This window comes from Alosa alosa, chromosome 24 (assembly GCF_017589495.1).
Source record: "Alosa alosa isolate M-15738 ecotype Scorff River chromosome 24, AALO_Geno_1.1, whole genome shotgun sequence".
NCBI classification, from domain to species: domain Eukaryota; kingdom Metazoa; phylum Chordata; class Actinopteri; order Clupeiformes; family Clupeidae; genus Alosa; species Alosa alosa.
This window is the reverse complement of record NC_063212.1, coordinates 6950235-6964686: the sequence shown is the minus strand read 5'-3', so window position 1 is coordinate 6964686 and position 14452 is coordinate 6950235. Positions and strand designations below refer to the sequence as shown.

General features: G+C 40.4%; 2 protein-coding genes across 2 annotated transcripts in view; one reads left to right on the top strand and one right to left on the bottom strand.

Annotated features, from left to right (window-relative positions):
• Positions 1–11716, bottom strand: part of oxct1a (3-oxoacid CoA transferase 1a) — a 42999-nt gene extending 31283 nt beyond the window's left edge. Inside the window, exons 1-7 of the mRNA XM_048236374.1 lie at positions 11500–11716; positions 10418–10526; positions 10219–10309; positions 7474–7609; positions 7037–7186; positions 5740–5846; positions 1924–1984 (exon numbers count right to left, since the gene is read on the bottom strand). Of these exons, the coding sequence (XP_048092331.1) occupies positions 1924–1984; positions 5740–5846; positions 7037–7186; positions 7474–7609; positions 10219–10309; positions 10418–10526; positions 11500–11604 (759 nt within the window). The 5' untranslated portion in view covers positions 11605–11716. The remainder of the gene's footprint in view (positions 1–1923; positions 1985–5739; positions 5847–7036; positions 7187–7473; positions 7610–10218; positions 10310–10417; positions 10527–11499) is intronic.
• Positions 3632–4570, top strand: LOC125289492. Its single transcript, XM_048236376.1, has 2 exons — positions 3632–4212; positions 4357–4570. The coding sequence occupies exons 1-2, from the start codon at positions 3699–3701 to the stop codon at positions 4530–4532; spliced, it is 690 nt and encodes a 229-aa protein (XP_048092333.1). The 5' UTR covers positions 3632–3698; the 3' UTR covers positions 4533–4570.
• Positions 11717–14452: the final 2736 nt, after the last annotated feature.

Sequence of the window (14452 nt, the reverse complement as noted above, 5' to 3'; positions counted from 1 at the left end):
TAAAGATAATCCAGCACAAGGACTCTTGAATTACATCTAACTCTATCTGTTGATGCACTGTGACTGTAGTAGGCCCAAACCATAAAACTGCCTTGAGTTGCGCAACAAAGCCTTAAGTGCACAACAAAAGTAAAAAGCATTTTGCTAAATGATTGAAAGCAGGAAGAACAAGCAGGGGTGACCATGTATTAGTAAAACACTTCAGAAGAAGCTATTAAGGAAGCTATTACAGATGGTCTGTCTGACTGGGGGCCTGCAGTCAAACACTGCTAAACAGTCTGCCCCAGATCAGAGGGTTGGATTATGATACCTATGACATATTACTTTAGTCTGATTAACTAAAGTGCATGAATGTAGGCATGAACCATGGAAATCAAAGCTGACATAATTAACATGCGCTGAGAAACAACGTGTTCCTCTAAGATAGCACCCCAAATGCTTAAGGGGACAAACTTAATTGAGACGAGTTTGCGTGTGTGTGTGTGTGTGTGTGTGTGTGTGTGTGTGTGTGTGTGTGTGTGTGTGTGTGTGTGTGTGTGTATCCCCCTATATGGTTTAAACCCTTCACAACTGATTAGTCACATTCAGTACAGTAAAGATGTCATGGGTCATGGTTCAGACAGCTTGTTACGTGAATACAAGAAGAACTGGAAAACATACACTGGCTTCGGGTTATGAAACCATTCCACATATGAACACACTGAAACAGATGGCCATCGAGATAAAGTTATCTTCAGCTACTTTAATGGACACAATGAAGCACCAAATGGGCCTTAAGAGCAACAAATGGTTATACAGCCCCCAATATAGATAGAGTGTAACAGATAATGGGCACGTTCACTAGACAGGGAAGCTTCTGGGTATGACTTCTGTGGGTACAAACTGATTACTTTATGACTGACCCTACAAGAAGATGTGGCATGGAACTTTCAGTCACCGGTCAACCAAATTACCTAAATAAACCTGGCCACAGTGAAAGAGAGACTAGCATGGGGCAGGCTTGCTCTTAAATTGAGCTTATTCGGCTACGCTGAAAATCTCTTTTGATGGGTCTTTTGTATGCTCTCACAGCGTTTAAATACAAGCTGGGATGAAAGAACTTTTGATACGCAGACAAATGTTTCAAAGGAGCGTTGGGCAGGAATGAAAAGAGCCCCATAACACTTCACAGAATTAATTTGTGGCGAACGATAGGAAGACTGACTCGTTCGCACAACCTAAAATTTGAAGTCTTGGGATGCTTTAGGCAAAAATTAGAGCCTATAAATTATTCAAAGTCTGACCTCTCTATTGCACATTTTCAGCTTAAATTACCTGTAATTACCTTAAAACCAGGGAATTCAGCTCAGGGGTCTAGTTTTAATAGAGTTTATGCTAATTATAACAAATAATTACATTTGCCAACAGTCTTCTAAAATAGACCTAGAATGAAGAAAAATAAAACATGAAGCAACATGTACGAATAAAGACTCATGTTCTACTACAGATGCACTTTCTCAGTCTTTGGGTCTTGATGTGACTACATTACTCATAGCTTGGTTTTATGGTCACATATAAGATCTGCACTCTTCCAGGAAAGTAACGTGATGCACTTTCTCAGTCTTTGGGTCTTGATGTGACTACATTGCTCATAGCTTGGTTTTATGGTCACATATAAGATCTGCACTCTTCCAGGAAAGTAACGTTACAAATGTAGTCTAAAAAGCTACTGGGGGAAAAACGCATTAGGATCAGAGGAAGGACCTGATGAAACACTAAAGGGAAGGGTCATCAATCTGTTTCCTGGTGCCGCTTTCCCCATGTGGAATGACGAGAATGAGACTGATGATAAATTCACCTAAACCCTGGTTTTCCCTCATGCAACAACTTATGTACTGTGCAACTGTGCATAGGTAGAGTTGGACATCAACAGATCTCTCCTACCTCTACGATTGTGGTTTTGGCTGCCTTGCACATGGGCTGATTGAAATTTCTTGCCGTTTTTCTGAAAAAAGGAGGAGATAAAACAAAGATATTGACATCACAACACAAGAAAGACATCACAGGCATTTTCCATACTGCATAAATCTCAAGACATATTTTGCTACTCTGCTGCTGGGCTGCTCTGTATCATAATATTTACTGAAGAGCAACTGTTGCACCCTTGTGGTAAGAAATGATACAGCTCCTGTAGGCTCTGCAGTGTACTTAAGTCAACCTCGTCATTGCCAGAAAGATGATTAATCAGTCAGAACATGTGAGAAATGTCAAACTGAGACAGACTTCAATTATGTGGCGAATGATGATAAATTGTTCTATATACAGTAATTCCTTCCTGTTTTATGCAATGCTGACCATAACATTTCTTCAAAATGAATTTCACCAACACCACTTAAAGCAGCAAGTTTTGGCAGAAAATAGCAATCCAACAGTGTAAAAGGCATGCCAACTCTTACAATCAGCAATAACAGCACACCTGACACGGTTATCGCTAGACTACAGTATATCAACATTTTCTCACAACCCTAATTTGAAGATGTACAGCATTGGTTGCCTATAAGAAACATGCATCAAAATGTGTGAAACTGTTGTATACAGTCTCGCTCAACTGAAACTCCTTACTAAATCTCTTTCACTAAATATCTTTCTAAATCACCGATTAACAACTGGGACCCTAATGTGAATTATGGACGACAAAGTGCAAAATCTATTGCATTTATAACTAGGCAAAATCAATTTGTTAATTTAACACCATGGGCAAGACCTTAATCACAAACCCTGATGAGTCAGCCCAATGTTCCTGCATGCCACACGATGCAGTGGGTTGCAAAAGTATTCAACTCCCTTGAAATTCATCACAATACCAGGAGAGTCACCAATGCGCAATGCCAATGATTTATTATTTTTTGTTTATTTATTTATTTTTGTTGTTGTTTATTTGAGCTTATTGTTGAAATTGTCTTGGTGTCACAGGTACGCTGGCAACTACGCCGCTCCGGCATCTTTTGTCTTGTGTGTCAATGCCTTATGTGTGGAGCACTTTGGGTTGCACTCTGTGCATATAAAAACGCTATATAAATAAAAGTGACTTGACTTGACTAGACCATTTTCACATTTAAAAAAGATACTTTAAATAATAAATAAAGTTGTTGGCTATTAGTTGTTGGTTTTCCATTTTCTTGTGTTAGGTCCACTTAACATGTAATGGTTTCTGCAGACTGAAAAGTTTGCATGTGGGTGTTATAGGGGTTGATTAATATCTACCAAAACAAACATAACACAAACATAATGACTTTTAACTAGTCGTTCCAGTAAGGTTCAGATGGCAATGTATCATCCTCCCACATTTTTTATTTAAATTTGAATTATTCATTTAATTTATTTATATGTATGAATGCAATCAGTAAGAAAGGTGACATAAACCGGTCTTCCCTTGCCTAGGGATATGACATGAGGATACATTATCAAAAGAGTCAAAGAGACAATAGATTCCAAAGATTCCATTGAATGATGCATTTAACTGGTAACAATAGTCATGTATCAAACCATTCCGTTTAGGGTCATAAAGGTGGCTAGGCAACATCATGATGTCATAGAACATAGTGCAGGGTAAACTGGATTTCTTGTTCACTATTTCTTGAGTTGGTGTAGAAGTTGGCTGGTTTCAGATATTGTGGTAATTTGATGTTTGGATTTTAATTTCTGGCAGTCTGATTTTAATGTGGTTCTGTTGGTTTTTGGCCTGCTGCCTGGCAGCACGGCAGGATGAGCACGGTTCGGATACAATTAAGAAACGTGTCAAAAAATACAAACTGGAGGAACTAAAGAGAGAACTGGAAGCTTTGGGGGTTAATGTTGACATGGACATGGATGAAAATAAAAAGAATCCCAAAAAGAAGACCAAAAAGGAACTTCAAAAGCTCCTGATAAGGGAACTGAAGCTGGTTGAACATGGCAGAATCAGACTGGACAAGAGGCCAAGGGAGAGAGCAGAGGGATTAACTCTGCCCATGGAGATCCCAGAAGACGTTGTAATTGTTCTTAATGACCTAGACACATACTTGGACAAACAATTAGAAGAATCAGAGATAAATGAACAGAGAGAAGCTGATATACAGCTTGTGATGAAAAACCTTTTGGATCAAGTTGAAATGAACAGCTCCGACAGAAAAGAGCTTGTGATCACTGAACGGTTGAGGGAAGAAGGTGTAAAAGTTGAGCTTGGCATTCTGGGTGAATAGAGGACATCAGCTCACATTGGTTATAAGTAGTAGTTGTCAAGTCAAAACTAAGCTGTGTCAAAAGTGAGCTCACATTTAAAACATCAAAATTGTTTAGCATTGAATTTTAATGAAGTGTTCCCCCTATTATGTTTAGCTTCAGAAGGATTGAAAGAAGGAGAAAAGGTGAGCGTGTTGAGGCCAGAGGCTGGAGATGGAAAGAAGGCCGAGCTGGAAGCTCATTTCTGGGGTGCCAGAGGGAACCTCAAAGACTCCATCCCCATGAAGAGGTTTCGAGTGGCAAGGAACAGCAGCAGACGGCTGACCTTGTGAAGGTTGAAAACCATCAATAAAACCAATACCAGAAGTCAGATCATTGTGTGGGGATATTTCTGTGGGAACTTGGGAACCTTCTAGAATTGAAGGGACAATGAAAAGGGACAAAAAAGAAAACCTGTTTTCAGTTTGGCTTGGGGGACGTTCTGCCCACCAGTAGAGGAATTGCCCAAGGCAGAAGGCTAAAGCAAAACTGGAATGCCTCAAAAACAGTGAGGAGAATAAAATCCAACTAAGAGTTTATGGCAGGTGTGGACAAACTTAACCTGTGGACAAACTTAGCTCCACTCACATCCATCTGGGATCGGTTCGCCTGAATTGTATGGTAGAGCCAATGAATGTCGACTGTGAGACTGTTATTAGCGTCACAGGTTGGCCCGATTTGAGTGGTAGAAGTAGCTCCACTGACAAGTGGCTTATCCATCTGGGATCAGTTCGATCCCAGATGGATGAGTGGAGCTAGGTGGAACGAAATTCATCTGGCGAGAGTCAGGTTAGGACAAACTGCGGCCCGCCAAGCACTTTAATCCGACCCGCCGAGCATTTCATTTGGTTATCAGGCTGCTCGCTATTTTTTTCCTGCGATAGAGACGACATTGGTTAGCTTTACTGCAAACCTAAGACAACAATTACAATGTCAATGTCAAAACATCATGTTACATAGAGATGATAGGCCCGCCTGCCAATTTTCAAAGCCCAACGTGGCCCTTGAGCCAAAAAGTTTGCTCAGCCCTGGTCTATGGCAATACAGTGCAGGACCAATATTAATCAACCTAGATGTTCCATATACATTTTATGAAGAGGAATTGGGGGGGGAAAGCACTTCAGACCAATGTGCAAAGCTGGCACTGTCTCACATTAAATGAATTAAGGTTGTTATAGACTTTGCACTTTATCTGGCGTTTAAATTAGGGTACCTGGAGTGATTTGTAATACATCATTCAGTAGAGGAAATAGCTGCTAGACTGCTTCTCATTTCTCTGCATGAGGTTTCTCTGCAGTCACCTTGGTTGACAAAAAAGACTGCCTTTCAAATGCTTTCTATTATGGAAATATCACGAGGTGATAACATGAACGGTGTGAAACGACCCAGACTTGGCATGTAAATATTGGCAGTGTTGTAATGTAAACACCTGCCTTCACCGATGGTCTGTAATTGGTCCGCAGTAATCTGACAGGGAAAGCTAAAGAAATAGGGCAGTACCTGAAGATAACGTTGCCAGCGCGGTCGGCTTTCCAAGCTTTAACCAGTGCGTAGTCCCCTGTGATGGATTTCTCCATTATGTAATGTCTGCCATTGAATTCACGGACCTGGGGTCACACAGACAGGAGAAAAGAGAACGGGGAGGTGAATTTGAAACAGTAATAGTTTGCTACTATTTCCATCTAGCTTCTATACTATATGCTATACTATATAAGTCAGTATCAACTAAGCCCAACAAAATTCAGGCATGATATGCTCCATTTTGTTTTTTGAGTTTGTTGCAGTATTAGTGGGCTACTGTTTTCAGGCCAAGTTTGAGTACAAAGTCAGTATCAACTAAGCTCAATCAAGATTCAGGCAAGATACTTTGACAGCTCCAACAGCTCCATTTTGGTTTTCAAGGCCATGTTCCAGCCTATCTAAGTGTCCTTCACAAGATAGTCTCATTAAAGCATTCTGTGATTTACAGCAGATTTCCTGAAACAAGTTTTTGGGTAACTATTTTTCAGGAGTTGTACAGCCTAAAGGGTGAACAGTGTAGATTGACAGCATTACTCTATTTGGACATGTAATAAATCATTCACTGTTGATAAAACAGACGGCCTGTTAACAGTTATATAACTGTTATACGGGGCAGCCGTAGCCCACTGGTTAGCACTCTGGACTTGTAACCGGAGGGTTGCCGGTTCGAGCCCTGACCAGTGGGCCGCGGCTGTGAGTGCCCTTGAGCAAGGCACCTAACCCTCACTGCTCCCCGAGCACCGCCATTGAAGCAGGCAGCTCACTGCGCCGGGATTAGTGTGTGCTTCACTTCACTGTGTGCTGTTTGTGTTTCACTAATTCACCGATTGGGTTAAATGCAGAGACCAAATTTCCCTCACGGGATCAAAAAAGTATATATACTTATACTTAACATATCACACTAACAACATCATTAACACAATGATGTTGTTAGTGTGATACACACTCTAAACCTCCACGGCATCATGGAAAGATATCCACTAGCCAGCATGCACTTTACAGTTTCCTTTATGTGCGAGACACATGTAGAACAACTGCAAAACAATAAAAAAAACAGATAGCATAATCACAATTCATCAAAGGTGTCTTTTAAATTAGATTTGTTTGGTGCTGTTAAGTCCAAGACAAGAAAGTACAAAGGTATGTGCCACTGTCTCATGGTTACTCTATTCTGTGTATTCACTGGGCATGAAAAACATCAGACGTGGCTCTGGCCATGAAGCCCACTGGAGACAGTTAATGTTGTGGCGTGACTTGATAAGAGCCGAGTGATTACCTCTCGCTTCTCACTGGCGATGGAGATGGAGCCGTCTTTGCTGTACTTGATGGGGGAACCACCTTCCTGAATGAGCGTGCCATAGCCCGTCGCAGTGAAGAATGCTGGGATGCCTGCACCTCCTGCTCGGATCCTCTCGGCAAGGGTGCCCTGCAGAGGAAATGAAAGTGGTGAGAAGGCAGAGGATAAATTAACTGCATTCACAGAGATGGATCTGGGCACACAGGACTGGCACAAAGCAACTTTTATAATGCCAAACAAGGACATGGCATAAAGATGAAATGGTGCACTGCTATATTAGTTGTTCAAATTGTATAATTTTACTGCTTAGGGAAAAGCTGAATGGTTAGGGTGGGTTTATGGTGTGCATGCAAAGGGTGTTTGTGTGGAAGATGAGGCGAGAGGAATTTAACCTATGAGGCGAGAGGAATTTGCACCTGTGGCGTTAGCTCCACCTCCAGCTCCCCGGACAGGTACTGCCTCTCGAACTCAACATTCTCTCCGACATAGGAGGAGATCATACGTTTGATCTGCTTGGTTTGCAATAGCAGCCCCAAGCCAAAATCATCCACCCTGCATGGAAAATGCACAAGCACACAGGCAGTCAGTCAACTGGCAGTCTTCAGTTCTCCTGCCACAACCACATGGTTTTCCATGTAGTTTCACCATTACAAATTTCATACAGATACCTTCCTGTGTGAGGAATTAAACATACATCAAATATACATTTAACATACAAAACTCATAGATAATAAATTTTTTTGTGTACAGCTGAGGTCATGAGGATTATATAAGGGTTATAAGCGTCATAAGGATTGGTTCTGGCAAATAACGGCACCTGGATTTCACTTACTGATGCGAGAGGAGAGACTTGCAGTGGTTCAAATACAATCTCAAAGCTCAGGAGTCTTACATAAAATAGTCCACACTGTATAACAGAATTTACTGGGCAATAATTTGTACACCTTATGACTGAAGTGCGTACAAAACCAGTATACACAGGAGTCGTCTGCAATTTCTATACTGCTTTATGAGTAGCATGATGAGTTACGAGTTGGTCAGTCTTACATTTTATGCAACCACCACCCCCCTCCCTTCCTACCTACCCCCCCCCCATCCCCTTTCTCCATTCTTCCAGTATCTCAGCAACCACAGCCAGACTGCCAAGAGGCTCCAGAGGAATCCAAGGTCACATAAGGACTCCCTCAACTCACTCACAGCTGCTCAAAACAAAACAGCACTTAACTAACCAAAACAAAACAATCGAGACTGAAATTCAAAACGCCAAACTCCTATTGTTTCCCTCTCTTTCCTCTATGAGGTCAAGGGTTTTAGGGTCTTCAGAAGAGCCTATACAAACTTAACCCACAAGGAGAATGACAGGCAAGCAATCAACCGGCACTAACGCAGTAAGTCATTAACAAATGGAGCCATCTGAGCGAAATAGAGTTACTTATCAACTATACAGTAGCAGTGGGTGGCAAGTCAATCTTTCCACTCAATTGTATCTATATATCAGACACACAATTCACCTAGTGTGGTCCCATTCTATCCTAATTAGAAGCATAGAAACATTTTTATTTCTCAAAGGCTACGGTCTAGTTTGCTCCTCTGATCAGACTAATCTGATTTGGCATCCCTAATTGTAGCCTTTCTTCAATGAAAAAGAAGGAGGCCAAGAAAACTCAAATGCTTAAGAAACAGTTGAACCTCACACACTTATTGGGCACAAGCATGATTTGAAAGGAAAGCCCTCCATTTCTATTTGCTAAAAAAAATATGTGGATAATATTAGTAAGTACAAATATTCATTGTACAGTACAACACATAAATTCAACAGTTTCAGCAGCTGGCTGTAGCTCTCAGTGGATGTCATTCCCTACTGAGTTAGCTATGAATTATTCTGCAGTGTGGCTCAGGGGCTGGTTTCAGATTACAGTTTCAACAAAAAGACTCCTTCTGGGAGTCTGGGAACAAGGTCCTTTTCAAACATATGCGAGTGCACGGTGCTATAAGAGTTCGAGTGAAAGCAAGAACTAACTGCCCTCTTTTAGTGTGCCTCTCAAAATTGAAGAAGGAAAAAAACACATGGTTTAGCAGTGTCTTCAGACTATTTTCAACAGTACTTGTCAATGTAAAATCAGGACATGATTGTCTATATTGGCATGATTATGAAAGGAAATAACTTGGTATGCTGCCAATTAACATAAAGATGAAAATAACCTTATGAGCCAGTCAGACAAGCAATGTATGGAAACAGTAGAACTATAAATACAACCACTAATGCCTCTGTCAGCTGTGATTGGCTTCAGCAGTTGACCTAGTGATATACATATTTAGTCAACCTTGGGACAGAAGCAATTCTCCAAATCTACGCTTGAGACATGACTCCAGAAGATTTCATCAAACAGATAATACAGGTCTGTTGAGGGGGTCACTGAGTTCTTTCCACACTAAAATTAAATGTTACATAACTATCCCAAAACCTTGTAAGTCTGCCACACAGAGGAAGGAGTTCAGTGACCCCAGTAAAAAAAATATCACTTGCAATCAAACACAAACTGATAAGACATCCAAAAGTAACAACCCTGTCTCCCTGATCACTACCTAAACTGAAAACAAAACACATGACATACAGGCAGACAACAAAAGACGCATGGGGGAAAGTGTCCTCTGACGCGATGAGAAGGGGGCGAGACCTGGCATGACGCCAACACAGCTCGCCCTATTTATAGACCAGCTTCACATGACAAATTCTTTCCAATAGACACAGCTAGGGGTGGTTTGGGCATAGAATCTCATGCAGGCACAAGATACAGGGGAAGTAATAATAGTGCATACTGCACATCAAGGGCAAGTGACCAAACAGAAAAAATGAGAAGTTAGTCTGAAACCACCTACTCACAACACCGCTTTGTCCTTGTTTAAGGAAAATAATCAAGGGGTGAAAGACTTGGCAATTATATTGCTAAACTTACTGGATGCTTGAAATAAAACATGCTTTATTAGTTACATTTAGAGATAAAAATAACTCTGTGTACTACTGTGTCATTATAGCTGAGAGGTGGTGTTATGCATGCTGTGTTATGTACGGTGTCATTCATAGTACAGTAGATCAGGTTTCAGTCCTTTCACGTTCACATGTACAAGTGCAACCTGCAGGGACACAGATCTAAACCTACCCGGCATTGTTGCTCACAGCCGTGAGACCTTTGACGCCCGTCTTCAGCAGACTGTTGATTAGATTCTCAGGGATTCCACACAGCCCGAACCCTGAGGAGAAATAGTTAGTGGTGGTGGTGGTTTTAGATCATATTTTACATTCTTTGTAAACACTTTGCATACACACTTGAAAAGACAGAAGTGGGCAAATTGGCTTACCACCAACAAGGAGCGTGGATCCATCCGGAATGTCCTTCACTGCTTCTAAGGCATTAGAGTAGAACTGGGATTCTCTGTGGTTAGAAGTGGAAAAGTAACAGCAGCAGGCCTGTGTGGGACAAATCAGCTGTAAGTGTTTACTCCAAGCAACTGTGTCTGCAATTCACCTTAGCATTTAACTGAACTGTGTAAAGCTCCAGCAAGGAGAGGAGGCCATTGACCAAGGATATCAATGCACACTGACAGAGTGTTCAGAGAAATCTGCTCCAACTCTGCCTAATCACTGAACACACACATAGTGGGGCCTACCAATGGTGTAGTCTACGTGATACGCAGTATACCCACTTAAAAAGCATCACCATCTCAGTATACCCACTTAAAATAGGCAAGGATATGTATTCATTTGGGGGGTTGATCACAGTAGGCCTATACCCACTACTACTATGATAGTAGGTTACCTCGAGTAGGTAAATTAACGCGAGTATCTCAGTAATCAGTAATACAAGCTGCCATTCATTGTATGAGCCACATAACACAAACGGATTTGCTGCTTGTCTTTCAGCAGTCATAAGAGACAAAGCCATCATTTCTTTCTATCTTTCTACAATGAAAGACCGTTATCTAGGATGACATCATCTAGGAACAATAGAGTATGTTATGTAATTTGAGTGATTATACAACGTTAACGTGCAAAGACTGCAATGAAGCACCTGCAACAACTTGATACATAACACAGTGTCCACATTTTCAAACGGTTGGTCTCTAGGGAATTGTCTCTTTCAGTTTAGGAGTCTGCCCTTGGATGATGACGTTCCTGCACAACTAGCATGAGGTTAAATTAATTTACAAATGAACAATTTTGCCTAAACAAATTTACCTTGCAAATTACAATGCGAATGTGACAATTACAGTGCAAGTGTTATCTCTAATAGCAGGTGATCGGTTTTATTTGCCCAACGTAAATGTGAGCGTTGACTTTTAAAGAACCTCTCGCCTCGTGCACTTCAAATTGAGGATAACCTAGCACTAATCATCTGTCTGTCGTAGATCATAGCTTGAAAAATTCGCGACACAATACTGACCTTCAGATTGGAATGGGTTGCAAGATTAACGTTCAGTCTACAGGCACCTGATACATTTCTGAAGACTATTCTCTCAGCTCGGGATAGCACTTTGAGGGCCGCCATGTTTAAAAAGTGCACCGCTTTTGTTGTGATGGGGTAGTTTCTGGAAATGGTATATCTGTCTCCTGTCTATCAGCATGCACTGGTGTCTCTGCTCTCTCTGGCAAGTGTAGAAGGAGGAGGGGCCTAAGGCGCCATCAAGCAACTCCCATCAAGACGAATACCATGGGAGTGACATGGGCTCGACCAGCTACTTATAATTTAACTATTTAGGTGCTGCATTTGTGACGCCCTTTTAGGGATCAAGGCAGCTCACCACAAGACAGAAGAGTTTAAATTACATTTTGTATGCTTGGTTTGAGTCTTCCTGTAGTTTAACTAGGTAGAGCATGATGGAACCAATTCCATGGGTCAATTTCATGAAAGTATATTAGATTAGATTAAATTTTATTTTCATTGTGCAGATTACAAGTACAAAGCCAACGAAATGCAGTTTGCGTCTAACCAGAAGTGCAAAAAAGCAGAAAAGTGCAATGTGACAAAGTATAGACAGGACAGGAAAATAAATATAGTGCAGTGTAGACAGTAGTATGCAGTTGGTTTACAGAAGGTGGTTTAGAGAAATATAAATTAAATATGTGCAGTGTATTAGCAGTTATCAGAGCAGAATAAATATGGCGTATGCTAGCGGCCTACTCCATTTAATTGAGAAGCGTCTCAGCGCTAAAAAGGGATAGAAACGTGGGCCTATGAAGGGAAATCATGAAGGAAACAAAGACTAGATTAGAGGAAATTGCGGATTTATCTGGTACTCACTACTGTTGTAAACTGTGAGAGCCAGGGCACTTTGACAGGCTGCAAATGGACAAGAATATGAAGAGTTGTCTTTGCTTTTGTGTAATGGAACTGGTGAGTCTTGGGAAGTCTTCAATAATTCGTTTACATGAAGCACATGATATTATGCCGATTAAACACATTCCACGTAGCTAGGTGGCTACTGGCTATACCAGGCTCATAATTCACTTTTTAATTGCAAACAGAAAATGTCCAGCAAGCATCATGTCATTACATGCTTTTATTTCCAAAGGAATGAAAGCTGTTTATTATAACTTAATATCATGCGTATCGTTGTTAATATTGTGCTATACATGGCACAAACAATGTTTGAGTTTGTGGACTAGCCATAGCTATATTTGAATGGAGCTGGTAAAAAACATCATTAGGAGAACGTGTGGACAGTGGCACACAATGGGCTTAAAGTGACAGTGCACCTTTTACAAATGAGTTAAACAGCATCACATGTGTAGTATGTAAGAAATGAATACTTTAAAACAAAATTACTTTGTCATTATTATCCTTTAAATAAATAGAAGTGTTTTACTTTTTACCTTTGTGGTTACTCAGTAATATTGTGATTTATGCTCTATTTAATATGCCATATAAGAAGCTTTAGTCTTTAGTGAGAAAATGTACTTTTTAATCGCAATTAATATAGATTAATTCATTTCAAAATATAAGATTAATTAGTTCTTTTTTTAATCGTTTGACAGCCCTAATAAAAACGTAAAATATTTAACCGCAGCAATTTACTAATGTAGCCTATGTGGCGCATTCTTCTCGTCACCATTTATTGTAATCATTAACCATGACCTTGCTTCCCCTTATGAGTCGCCACTGGCAGACAGCCTACTAAATTGATTGCAGGCAAATCTGTGGCCTAGCACAGTGAAATGCAATCAGTCAAATTATTACTCATCCTTACAGTGGACACCGCAATTTGGAAAAACAATATATATTTGCTGCTATGTGTCTTGTAGCTATCCGTTTCGTACAGATTACTCAGGTATGCTCATGCGTATATTACACAGGTATGCGCATGCATATATCGTAAAAGATTTCAAGACAAAACCATTGAACATATTTTAATCTGTATTTATAAAACATTTTTACTGTAGATTAGATTGATGTGTTAAATTATGATCGATAGTCTAATAATGGCATTATTAAGTGAAGAGCACCTGATGACTTGTTCAGGACTTGAAAAAGATTGGGACTTGGACTTAGACTCGACTTGGCTTTGAGGTGACTTGGACTTGACCTCGACTTGCCCTTCTCTGTATTTGCTTGGGACTTGACTTGGACTTGACTGCTTAGACTTGAGACTTACTTGCTATATAGTACGAGCAATGAATGAACAACATGTACCTTATAAGAGCAGAATAAATATGGCTATGTAGTATGAGCAATATATGAACAACATGTACAGATATGTGCAATGTATAGCAGTTACATTATAAGAATAGTAATATATTATAAGAAAAGCAGGATATGGATATTCAGTATGAGCTGTATAGACAGATATGTATGTATGTGCAGTGTGGTAACAGTACCATTGTAGTTCAGAAACAGTAACATTAAAGTAAGTACTGATTTGCACCTGTTACAACTGCCATCTGTTCAACTAGGCTCCATTTCTCTCTGTCTCTCTCTGAATACAAGGCACCTTCCATCCAACTCTCCTCTCGTCATCCAGCCACTTCAAACCATTCATTCATCCTTTAAACTATCTGTCTAACAACATCCATTAAACTATTTGTCTATCACCATTCATTAAACTATTTGTCTATCAACATCCATTAAACCATGTCAAACTAGCAACTACCATACCGTCAGCAACCAACATGATTACCCTAGCAACTGCTTTTTTTGGCATAGCAACCACCATATGTACCCTAGCAACACCATAGAAACCATCTTAATTACCCTTGCAACAACCTAGCAACCACCATAGCAACCAACCTATGCACCCTAGCAACCATCTTAATTACACTAGCAACAACCTAGCACCCACTATTATAATGTCAACCTGGCAACCACCATAGCAACCAACATATGTATCCTAGCAACACCC